This window comes from Pezoporus flaviventris, unplaced genomic scaffold (genome assembly GCF_033815535.1).
Source record: "Pezoporus flaviventris isolate CSIRO_AGI_PZ_B2104156 unplaced genomic scaffold, CSIRO_AGI_Pfla_v1 ptg000037l, whole genome shotgun sequence".
NCBI classification, from domain to species: Eukaryota; Metazoa; Chordata; class Aves; order Psittaciformes; family Psittacidae; genus Pezoporus; species Pezoporus flaviventris.
Window position 1 is genome coordinate 11,997,476 of NW_026892585.1, and position 12,819 is coordinate 12,010,294.

At 39.3% G+C, this 12,819-nt stretch overlaps 1 protein-coding gene across 1 annotated transcript in view; it reads left to right on the forward strand.

Annotated features, from left to right (window-relative positions):
• Positions 1 to 1,085: 1,085 nt before the first annotated feature.
• The window catches only part of ITPRID1 (ITPR interacting domain containing 1), a 43,291-nt gene continuing 31,557 nt past the window's right edge, over positions 1,086 to 12,819 (forward strand). The window contains exons 1-4 of the mRNA XM_061464725.1: positions 1,086 to 1,355; positions 9,146 to 9,197; positions 10,013 to 10,099; positions 10,742 to 10,944. Coding sequence (XP_061320709.1) covers positions 9,166 to 9,197; positions 10,013 to 10,099; positions 10,742 to 10,944 — 322 coding nt within the window. The 5' untranslated portion in view covers positions 1,086 to 1,355; positions 9,146 to 9,165. The remainder of the gene's footprint in view (positions 1,356 to 9,145; positions 9,198 to 10,012; positions 10,100 to 10,741; positions 10,945 to 12,819) is intronic.

Here is a 12,819-nt window from a genome sequence, read left to right on the forward strand (position 1 = left end):
CTACTGTCCTGGTTAATCCATGCCTAAAATCCCTTGGAAAGGAAACCCTTGATTCATGCATGTGGGCTAATCATTTGGGATCCAGTTACTTTTTCACTCAAACCAATAGTAATTTGGCTATTCCTATCCATAGAAGAAGGGTCATGCTGTTGTATTGTATGTCAGTTGAAATAAAAATGATGTGTAACTATATATCCGGCAGAGCTTAAAGCAATAATTAAGAATTACTGACAATTAGCAATCTAATAGACAAACAATCATTTGCAATTTGTTATGGGGAAACAAGACAATTTCCCTCTTTGTTGTTAACTGTACTATGCTGGTTCCCACTGGGTCTGCTTAGGGGACTGTTCATGTTGCTCATTTAACTGGCTTTTGTATAAAATTAAGGTACTTTATAGAGTGCTTCTGCAGAATGAAGAGGACACTTAACTGGATAAAAACTTGCCATCAGAAGATTTGGCTGCTTCCTATTCCATTCCAGTGCTTGTGAAAATCTCTTCTTCCAGATTAGCAGCATATTGCTTCAGCTCTAGTACCCCAGGGGGGAAAGCTGTAAAGCTGAATGACCACCATACCTATCTTCTAGCTATTTCTCACAAGAAATGCCATTTCACCTGCAGATGTGCATGATTCTGTCTCTTCCTTCTTCATCTGAAACACAACTTCCCTTAGCCTTGCTCTCTTGGTACCAAGCACAGACCCAAAGTTGGTGGTTGTTTCACTTTTGATCAGTCATAAGGAAGAACCTGGAACACTCTGTGGCCAGAATATCAAGTTGGGTGTCCTTCACTGCTTCTAGTCGTTTGCAATGCAAATGGTAGGCTTTGTCTCACGTAATGCCATATCCATGGTAACCAAATGAAGACAAGTTTGCATTACTTCCTTAGCAAAGTGTAATCCTTCCCTTGGTATATGTGCCAAAGAGGCATACAGCGTTAAAGGGACAGCAATATATTTCTTGGGAATGGAAGCAACCAAAGAAACTTCTGCTTTCTTTCCCTAATTCACATTGAGTTATCGCTGCCTGTAATCCTTTACCCTCTCTTTCTCGTTTATTTCTAGAGTTCCTGTTCTTAAATCTAGACCTGTCTGTGCTTCTGCTTTGAGGCTAGCAATCGATCATCTGTCTGAACTGTCAACTTAAGCACCACTTCTTGGCAAACAGCCTTTCCTTGCCCTTCCTGGTATCTTTAAAGAAAAACGACAACAACTAATAGGAGTACAAAGCTAAGCCAAGAACAACAGCTCTTGTCCTTCAGTTTTGCAGACTTTGAGTCGGTGGCAGCGCAGAGGCGCAGATGCACCAGCCTTCAACTATTCCATTATATTAGCAGCTGGATTGAGCCATACAGGTTGGAGCTTATCAATTTTTTCATTGTAGTGGTCAAAATTTTAGAAAGCTTTTTTTTTTCTTTTTTTCTTTTCTATTCTGAGCTGTAAGATATGAGGTGGGAAATATTTATGTATTTATTTATTTATAATTTCTGGGTTGAATTCCAGTTAAAAGAGCTTTTATGTATTTCATAGCTTCTTTTGACCAGCCAGGGTATGTTTTGGGATCAGACTCAAACTGCATGTACTGCACTTATTGTTGTTGTTTCTGTTTTCACTGTTGTTCTGTTGCCTTGTGCACCAAATTTATGCATTTTTCTATTATGTATCTTGAAGGCTTAAACCACAACTCTTTCTCTCCTTCTTCAGCACAATCTTATGCAGTTTCAAATGGAATCATCTTTAGCTACTGTTATTTACTGTTATCTGTAATGTTTCTTCTCAGTTAAGAGTGAGTTAAATGCAGCACGATAACTTCACCTTCCAATGGGGTTATTCACAATGAGCAACACTGATTTTCTCAACCAGCCCCAGGACTTCTACTTTGAAAAGAGCAGAACAAGTTGATATTGTAGCTTCTGAGCAGGAATTTTACCAAAGACTTCACACAGACAGAACCCTACACAAATTTATATTTACCAACATATGAGAAGGCTTGAAGTGTTATTACAGCTTTCACTACCTGGAACACTTCCAGGAAGGCTTCACTCCCTTGTGAGTTTTCACATGGATGTTGCAGGGGTGCTTTGAATATCAAACTGAGTGTCCTTCCTTTCTTTCAATGCAAACAAATGGTAGGCATGCTGCGACAAAATAAACTAATACCTTCCTACAGTAGCTGCAATTTCAGTGTGGTTAACAACTACCACTTTGATAGGTAGGGAAAGGTGGCCTCAACTTCATTTAGCTGTCCAAAGTCAAGTCCTAATTTTAAAGACTGAAAAGGCTTTTGTCATCTTCTTTTGTTTCTGAGTAAGACAGTAAAAGCAGGAGTCCTCAGTGTTCAAGCAGTAGTTTGTTGTTGTAAATGGCAACTGAAAAGAATGAATATTACACACCAGAAATTATGATTACTCCTGCCTGAGGGCACCGTGCTAGGTGTATCTTTCTTCTCATTTACTGGAGTAGAGATGGGTAGATGGGTACTGTGAGCTTTCTCACTGATGGAGCTGCCATAAAAAGCATAGCTTTTATGCAGAATGCAGAACACAGCTACATCACATAAATGACTCCACAGTAATAGTATGAAGAATCTTTGCTGTATTCCTGCCATTTTTTTCTCTTTTTTAATGATTACCTAAATGTAGCGATTGATTCAGAAACTATATAAGAATTCATAGAGTTGATAATGGAAAAACTTCTCATCCTAGCTATGAGATCTGAAAAAAACAGGTTTTTTTCTCCTGTTTATTCCATGTGTCATAAGCATACTTAGTGTTCTGCTGTCATGCTAAACAGACCAGTCACCGTAAATACGCTTAGTTACTTTTCTGGATGGATATGGAATATCTTGGGAACATAAAGGCTTTCCTAACTCCAAGTATCTCAGACTTGCTGCTAGCTCCTAATTCATGTCTGTACAATTGCAAGTTTAGTTGTATAGTTCTCAATATTAAAGTTAACTGTAGGCTGTCTACTCAAGTATTGATGCACCTGGATATGGATATGGAGATGTTTGCATTCATAAATGTCTAAAGAAAGTGGATAAATATTAACCAAGTGTGACTGGGTAATCACTTGACAAATGGAAAGGGAAGAGTGATATTAACAGCACTATCCAGCAGGTATCATACAGTGTGAGGAATATCATGTAAAGCTGATGAAGTTCAAGATCCTGTTTCAGTGAAACAAACACACTTTACTGTAGTTGGTGGCAAGGAGAATTGTTTCGTTAAATGCTGGCAACTGAAGTGAGACAAATCTATCTGGGAACCTGCCATGAACTGTTCATGTGTTGATCAGGTTTTATAAACTTATTTCTTGCATTCTGTAGTAAAGAGCTGGTACAGATTTCTTGCTGGTGCAGGGTCCTCAGTTCTACCTCAGAACCTCCTTTGAGGAGAGGGGGGAAAGGGAAAGACTTAAATAATTATTAAAAAAAAAAATATTTCCAAGATGTTCTCAGTGTGTTATCAAATGAACAAAACACACAGAACATGGAAACCAGCCAGTCATTCATTCCATCGACAGATTTGCAGAGCTAAATTTGCTTCTGGAGAGCAGTTAGAAATTAAAACACACAGATGATGAGTGGTGCTGGCACCCAAACTGTGATCAAGAGGACACTCTTGCCTGAAAAGATGTACCCTATCAGATTAATCATTATGTGTTAATTAATTTGAAATCAAAAGGATGTCTTCTGCTGTCTACGCACAGGAAATTAATAGTGATAGCACTAATTAAATGTAATGGAAGTTACCTCTGTACTTCCCACATCTGGGGCCAAACTTTACTGCCCTTCATGTTCTGTCATTTACAGTTTAGTCCCATTGTAGCATCTTACCTTCATTGTGTCCTCCTGTAAATGGCTGTGCAAAGGAGAATCAGGTGGGTGGATTACTCAATGAGGAAACTAGCTCTAAACTTTGACTTCTAACCCTGAGATGGTGTGTCATTGCATCTCCTCCACTGTAAGTCATCCAAACATGATAAAATGGTCCTTCTGCCTCACTCTCTTCCTTTATTCCCCCCAAATACTACTGTTCTTTCTTTGACCTCCTTCTGTTGCACAGGCATTTCTCCTGGCAACTTCTCTGACAGGTGGGAGGCTCCGTTTCCTTGCAGTTTTTCTCTTTGACCAAATGCAGCAGCAGATATTTTCTTACCATTATAGTGTAATTGCAATGCTCCTACTGGAAGGACTTTGAGAGGCCAAAGAAAGTAGTTAAGACTGGATTCTCTCTGCCCAAGCACTTGGAAAAACAGTTCTTGCTGCATATCCCATACTCTGCACAAAGAATGTTGTTAGCCCATTCTTTCAGTCTTTACAAGCCCTCACCTTAGTAAAGGAAATTACTAGAGCCTTTTCCCAGTATTTATCATGCATTCCAGGGTCCACCAAAAAAGAAACAGCACAATAGGGTGGTTAATCGTTATGAATTTATTGGCAACACTTTACATTACATCTCTGCTTTCAGTTTTAGAAGACTCTATAGAGGAAAATATTAATCACTGGTTGAATTACTGTGTTTTTTAAGTTTGAGTCACATTATTATTTGTTGCCTGATTTCTCCAAATAAGAAATAGAATTTCTGTAATAATAAAATGTCCAGTAGGGAAATTGTGACCCCTGCTCTGGACGATTTCAACCAAAAGATTAGCTTTTTCTTTCGCTCTTTCACAAGTCTTCAGTCTGAAACAATATGTCTTATTTATGACCTAGTGCCTCGTGAGAAATGTATCTCAGTGCTCTGTTCATTTCCAGAGTATTCTTTGAAGGAAAGCATTTCCCATCATGTTTCTGGATAGCTTTCTGATCAAGCTATTTGCTATACCATGGGAATTTTGCAGTGCTGTGTGTCCCAGGGGAGACATACCCTGCTGCATGAATATAATTTATGGCGCAAACTGATTACACAAAGCTACCACGCCTTGAGGCAATGTGCTACTATAGGAAAATACAGTTTAACCTTGAACTTACTTAAATTTGGAGGAGTTTTGTTCACCAAAATTCTGATATTTTTAAACTTTCTGTCCTTCTTCAGGATAGAAATGAAGTCTGAAAGACTGGTATTTCCAATAAACTTTTAGGTATGACTTCATGCACTCACTGCATAAGCAAGCGCAGCTGAAGTGTATTTAAGTTAGATGCAGTGTTTTGCCAGAGAAGAAAAAAGAAAATAGAATGATGTTTGAAAGTAAGATGAGAAGCAAAACAAGTAATGGTAATTGTCTGCATCAGTCATATCAGCATTTTCCAGTAGCAGAATAAGGCCAAGTCAGCCAAACTCATGCATTGCAGGACTGGTGTCATGAATAATTACCATGTCACCATGTGCAGACACAGTATTATACAGATAAGATGCCTCTTGCGTGATGCACTGAAAAGGTTTTTGCTTCCATTTTTCTCACTCCTGCCCCAGACATGCTGATTTAATTAGATTCTTGGTAAAAATTAAGTTCAATAGTGACAGACTTACGCAGAATGCAAAAATTTCATCGGCTTTGTTTCAAGAATTAACTCAAGATTTGAATCTCTTAACAGAGGACAATGTATGTTGAGGAGAAAGTAGGTGATGTTCACAGGCAGGAAAGAAGGTTGAGCCTATAGGTCTGTTTATCTACCAGTCATCCCACCCAGCTCATCCATGCCTTAAATGCCCCATCAAACTGTCTCTCTAACCTCATCCCTTCTCAGGAAAGAGTAGCAGTTCTCTTGGGGCCATTAATTTCTTTGCTTTTTTTAATGGTTTTTGTTTTACAGTCTATCTATAGGTAAGGATAAGCTGCAAGGCCAAGAGTAGGCAGGTAGGAGAGAATGCCATTTATAATTTCCAATAAAGACTCTTAACTGTAAATGTCAAACACCACAGTTCTCAGGAGGGGGGCTATTGGGAAAATGTAGTACCCATGGATAAGCAGTGTATTTTTTCCTCCATTTGGTGTCATAGCAAGAAAATTCTCCCATGAGATCTTCAGTAGGAAAGACTTAAGCTCACCTCCACTGGCATGATTTGATTTTCTTCTGCTGAAGGAGTGAAGGTCTCTAGGATGGGTTTGCACAGTGGTCTGGAAGTTATGGTACAAGAGTTTCAAGTGACTGCAATTCTGCCTGACCTGAATGCAGAACTCTTGCTTGTTCTCATCTGCTTTTCTGATTTGGTGAATGTAGTGAATTCAACATTTTTTTCAGGAAAGGATACAGAAGACCAAATCACCTCCTGAAAATTTCCACATTTTTAGTGCTTTTGGAAGCCCGAAATATTATTTTCAGTGCTTCCATATCCAGGTTTTTTGTTTATTGGGTTCTCAAGTAGAAGATGCAGTTCAACAATATGTGATTTAATCTCATTTCTTGTTAATCAGAGATTACTGAGGCTAAAATGCCTTATCTTCCCTCAAGTATCAGAGGCCATGTTTTGCTTATCAAAATATATTATTCATAAGCAAAGATATACTTAGATGTGCAGTAAACAGAGCACCAATTAGCACCACAGTTGGTTTACAAAGTATTTTCTGTTTGTTTGTTTGTTTTCATAAGGTTTTCTGACAGATTTCTAAAGGGCATTATTTCCCCCAAAGTATCTTCCAGTTTGGTAATGAGATTCAGTGTTTCTTGTGTCAGGAACAAAATACTTACACAGATCAGGAAATGTAAATACCGTACCCTCCCCATTACTATTTCTGTGACCTCTTAAATATGGAGAAAACAAACTCTAATATTTCAAAATGTCAAGCTCTATCCTCATTAGGAACTTCTTATGAGAGTCTTCTCATTAAAGAAAGTGGAGACTCTACCCATGACTGAAAAGGTCCATGCTACACAACCTAGAGGGGCAAAGTTTGTCCTAGTCACAAGGGCTCCTAAGCAGCTCACTACCACTTAACAGGTTAGATGGCTTAGCCTTGGTAACAGTACATTGGCATGTTCTTGACCCACAGCAGTACAGGACAATTCAACTTAGTTTAGCCTGCAAATGGTAGTTAAGGTTTCACACCTTGTCTTTGCCTGGTTTGAGAGTACAGCCGCACCAGCTACTGCCTCTTACTCAACTTACTGTATCCTATCAAATACTGCATGTTTGACTTTTTGCTGACCTGCTACTTCCTAAACCTCCTGAAAAAAAACAGGTTTCTCATCATTAAATTATTTACTTAACACCCTGGCCAGTGTTTTACAGTACTAGGAGTTTTATTTGGCAACCCTTTTTTTTGTTCACTCCTGACAATATGAGGTATTGAGAAAATCACAGCAGCAGCCAGTTTGTGGTATAATGTTCCGTTACAGAGAGGAGTGCCTACGTGCTACTAGGGAAAAATTGTATTAACTCTCACTTTCAGATCTTAGTTTTTACATTCTCTTGCATTTTTATGGTGAATCTACATCTTCTGTTGGCACATGAGTAGGAAATAGTATACAAGAAGTAGCTGATTCTTATTCAAATTATGCTCAGTTTGCTGCTAGAAAGTCTCATTTATGTTACCATGGCAAATTACAGGATGTCAGTAACCTTTATGTTCTCAATTTGAATGGATATCCTTGCACTGAGTAAGCCAGAAGGAACTTATGTTAGAATTTATGAGCGGAAGAATAATCCAGCAGAGAACATGAAAGGATGTTTTCTCCTTCTTTATTGACACGATTTTGTTAAATGGAAAAGAAAATTTTAAAAGCTAGAAAATAAAAATATATTAATCTTGTGGAATGCAGAATCATAGACTCATAGAATAGTTAGGGTTGGAAAGGACCTTCAGATCACCCAGTTCCAACCCCCCTGCCATGGGCAGGGACACCTCACACTAAACCATATCACCCAAGGCTTCTTCCAAGCTAGACTTGAACACTGCCAGGGATGGAGCATTCATAACCTCCCTGGGCAACCCATTCCAGTGCCTCACCGCTCTAACAGGAAAGAATTTCCTCCTTATATCCAATCTAAACTTCCCCTGTTTAAGTTTTAACCCGTTACCCCTTGTCCTGTCACTACAGTCCCTAATGAATAGTCCATCCCCAGCAACCCTATAGCCCCCTTTCAGATACTGGAAGAACGTCTACTGCTGCTTGCTAGGCTAATGTTACCCCAACTTTCAGAAGGTCAATAAGTGTGTTATTGTGGTGTTAAGAGGGAAGTGACAACTACAGGCACTGTATATTTGCATCTTATTTATGCCCATTTCATCATCGTAAATATAGCACACTTGGAGTCCATTAAACAATGTTATTAGTTCTTGGGCAAATATTTTCTCCTTCAGAAACTCTAAGCGTCCTGCAACTGTTTCCCTCCTCTCAAACACATTTAGAGCGTGATGCATAGGGATGCTGGGGAGGGACTCTTCATTAGGGACTGTAGTGATAGGACAAGGGGTAATGGGTTAAAACTTAAACAGGGGAAGTTTAGGTTGGATATAAGGAGGAAGTTCTTTCCTGTTACGGTGGTGAGGCACTGGACTATGTTGCCCAGGGAGGTTATGAATGCTCCACCCCTGGCGGTGTTCAAGACCAGGTTGGACAAGGCCTTGGGTGATATGGTTTAGTGTGAGGTGTCCCTGCCCATGGGAAGGGGGTTGGAACTTGATGATCTTGAGGTCCTTTCCAACCCTAACTATTCTATGATTCTATGCACAGCCTAGAGAAATCAATATTCCCGAATACTCAAAAAATTTCAGTGGATTAGACTTGAAAAACTGTTATACACAAAAGAAGTTGTACCAGTTCTGCTGGAATGAGTATTTAAAACAGTGTATTTTAATTGCTGGGAGAGGGCGGTTACTAGAAAAGCAGAAATTAATTTTTTTCACCATATCTGCTCTATGTATATCTTCAATGTCTCTGCAGCAGCTACCAAAACTCAATTGATACTACTTACTTTTAAATAGAAGGGGTTTGGAGTGTACTGCTACTGGTTTATGAAATGTAGAGACACCTATCTTCACCTTCTTATTGACATGTGTTGCATTTACCTATGACTAACGTAGACTCTGCGTTGAGCTTCCCACAACGACATTGTTCTGCAACTTGGGCACTTGGGTTAAAATGTTTCCTTATATAATGGAATCAGTCTTTTGGTCTTTTCTCTAGTTTGATGCATTGTTGTTTTGATGGGAAGAAAAGGTAAGAAAATAAATTATTTTAATTTCTTCGCATTTGCAGATTCCCTGTCGGTACCAGAAATGGTACAAATAACGGTGCAAAGCTACAGGAGGTAGGTGTCAGACACCAGATAGCTCTGTTATAAATTATTTGTGCTTCCTTTTCCTTTTGACAAAAGAATGAATTTTAGTTTCTTTATTTTTTTTTTTCCTCCCCCAAATTGATAGCTACAGTGTAGATTCAAATGTCTGCATATACCTCCCGGCCTGTTTAAGAAGTGAGCTGATGGATAAGCTGCAATGGTAAAAATATCAATGCAATGCACTGTATATAAACATTTGCTGCTGACCTTGATAGGTATGTGTAGGTAAAGTTAAGCTTGGGTATAACAAAACCATGTTGTTTTACATATCAAGAAAGACTCCCATGCTGCAGGAAATTTCTTTAGCAGTGAGAAGGTTCTGAAAAGCAGTTATTTATCTGCAGATTAGTGGATACATACACAATGAGAAGCAAAGCACAGAATTGTTCTCAGGTGCCACTCCTGTTGCTGCAAATCATTGTGCCTTGTCTCTCCAAAACTTTGTTAAGAGCAATTATATCTTTTGAAGTAGGTGGCTAGAGAAACCATGCTCCCTAAAGGTTCCTCAAAGATTTACCATCTGTCAAAAGTGAGCCATTCTGCCACCTTTATAATTAGCATTTACTGGTACCTCACACCTACATTCTCACACCTACTGTAACATACTGTTCTTGAGAATAAGTGTATTGCCATGCTCTCATGCCGACTCTCCTTCTAAGGCATCGCTATTATGTATTATTATAAACCAAGAGAAAATGCAAATGTTTACTCTAGGAAAAAATCATAATGACATCCCAGAGGAACACATGAGTAAACACATTTCATTGTTGTTTTTTTCCAACCAGGTCCCTCCAAGAGTTTTCAGAAAGTCCGGTTATGTCAAGATGCAAGAGTCTCAGCTCTTCCAACTTGCTTACTGGTGCACCCCAGAGGTTAGTTATTTCCACATATTTCCAGCTAGGAATATAAGGTATTATATTATACCTTATATTATTATTATACATTATATATATAAGGTATTACACTATACCTTATATAAAAGCGTGTGTGTATATATATATATATATATATATATAGGTATATATAATATAAGCCCATCTAGGGATCAACAAATGTGAGTACAATTTTGAATACAGAGTCTAGGTTATAGTTGTAAAAGGCATATCCTCATTTATTTAAAACAAGCTCAAAATAACCTTCTTAACAGGTGGCTGGTCTCAAATGCATTTGTACCAGTAAAAAACCAAAACCTACCTGAAACTGCAGTGGGCTTTATCGGTATTGTGTCTGGAGAGAAGTGACCTTGCAGAGCTGTGAACCTACACCTTTTATTAGTGTTCTCCTTGCTAAGATACCTAGATCCAGTGCCACCAAGTTCCTCTGGGGGAGGAACGTGTATTAATCTCTTAGCAATGTGACTGAGAAATGCTACTTTCACTTAAGCAGAAGCATCCACAAGAAGAGATAAGAAGGGAAGATAATCATTTAATAAAAGTGAGACCATATGATAGACTCTGCAAGAGAAAAGTGGTACCAAAACAGTGGTGTAAATAATCCCAATGTTTTCACTGCAGCATCACTGAATGGCTGACACTCTGGGAAAAGGATCCAGTGGAGATTCTGCTTGATTTGGGCTTTGGTACAGAAGAACCTGACGTCTGCACTAAAATCCCTCCTCGGTTCCTCAGTGGTGCTTCTGTAGCAAAAGGGATCAATATCCGAGTCTTCTTGGAAGCTCAGAAGCAGCGGATGGACATTGAGAGGCCAAACCTGTATGGTAAGGGAAGACATTTTGGAAAAGCAGAATTTTTAACCATAAATAGCATGGAAACTGCTAGAGTTTTCTGAAAAAAAAAAATGTGAAAAAGGAGCATGTATTCAGGAAACATTGAGGATCCTCAGGTACCCCTCTCTAGCAATGGTACTTCCTAATACAACAGAAATATTGTGTAGCTCTCCTCAGCTGTGGGCTCTGATTTATGTGCTGAAGCTACCAGCTTGTGGCATTTTAAAGCATAACTGCCTATTCCCTGTAAAACACACCCCACCACCAGAGATTGTCACTGATGTCCCAGAGGCTGAAGAATTGAACATGAGCTCATTGCCTCAGCCACTTCACTGGGAGCACGTTAGTGTGTACCCATCATCATTTGTGGTGTAAGCCAATATAGTGGATTTTGAATTCAGCCAGGCCTTTCCCCTTGCTGGGCACAGGACCCTTCTCACAGGGAAATGCACAGAGCAGATAAGACCTTAACTTCCCATGACTAGAGCTGCCAAAGCTTGTGCATCAGACCCACAAATCTCTACATGGAACCTACAGTTTTGTGGTTCAAATATGCCCTAAGATATAGATGAGGATCATATTTTAAGTCCTATAAAATTTCACCATTTAAAACACACAGTCTTTTATTCATTTAGATGGGTTTTGTTCTCTTTTTGTGTATTTGCAGTTGAAAAATGAATACAAGGTCCTCAGCTTAAAGACATATCTGCATTAAAACAGCATAGTTATTTTGCTGGTGTATCACCAATCTGAAAAGTCCAATTTTGACATCATTTCCCCTCATGTTTGTTGCACAGTATAGCCAGATGGCTCTTGAAATCTTCTGTTTACTTAAGATGCTCAGCAAAGCAGGATCTCTCACATAGCCCATGCATTCCCATTTAGAATTACACCAAGAAAGCAATATGGATGGAATAAGAATTGAAACAGAAATGTCAGAGCATTGTGGAAAATGTGTTTTTCTCTCTTCCTCTCTTTTTTTTTATAGCAAGATCCGTGCACACATTTCAATATTTACAGCAAACTGACACATCAAACAGGTTTCTCTGCTCTCACTCTTCTTCTCTCTGCAACTCCTCTGAGACAGAGAGAGAGGGATCAGAGATAATCAGTGTGAATGGATAATGGATGGAGACCTCAGGGAAGAAGGTAGAGAACTAGAAGGGAATGAAAGCAAGAGGAAGAGCCTCTGAGGGAAGGCGTTGAAGCCAGGCAGTGGTAAGCCAAGGTGTGAATTTAATGACTCGTCCTGCAGTCATCCTCAATGGGAGCTCTCTTAGTACATGCTAATATCTTATCTGTACGGGGGAGTTGCTGTGAAGTAAGATAGGATCTGAATTTCTGTTTTGGTGGGTGTGATGTCCATCAAAACATATTATCTTGCTTTTGACAGTTTGGGAGGGGATTTTCACACCATCTGCTTAGGCCTCCAAAGTATGTGCCTGGGCTGAGAACATCAGATCCAGAGAGGTGGAACTGATCCTTCAGGAATACTTACCTCTTCTCTTTTTGCTATCTTTCCGTATATGTGGTGATTAACATAAGCCTGGTTCGTTGTACCATATTATAGCCATTTAGCTGAAGCATCATCTCAAGGGGCTTAGTCACTGTGGAGTCTATCTCTCCCCATAGCAAGTGAAGAGAGTCAGCCAACTCCTGCGGGTGATCATCCAGATACCACTTAAAACACCTCTCAGAAGAAGCCAGTCTGTCTCAGTGACCATGGAGGTAATCTTGCACAAGTACCTTCCTATAGCCGGTGTTCCAGGAGAGGACTTACAGCTAAAAAGGGATGTATCAGGAATATCCTCAAAAGGCATTTGTTTTCAGAATGTTGGGGTTTATTTCAATCTTGCCAACCTTAGT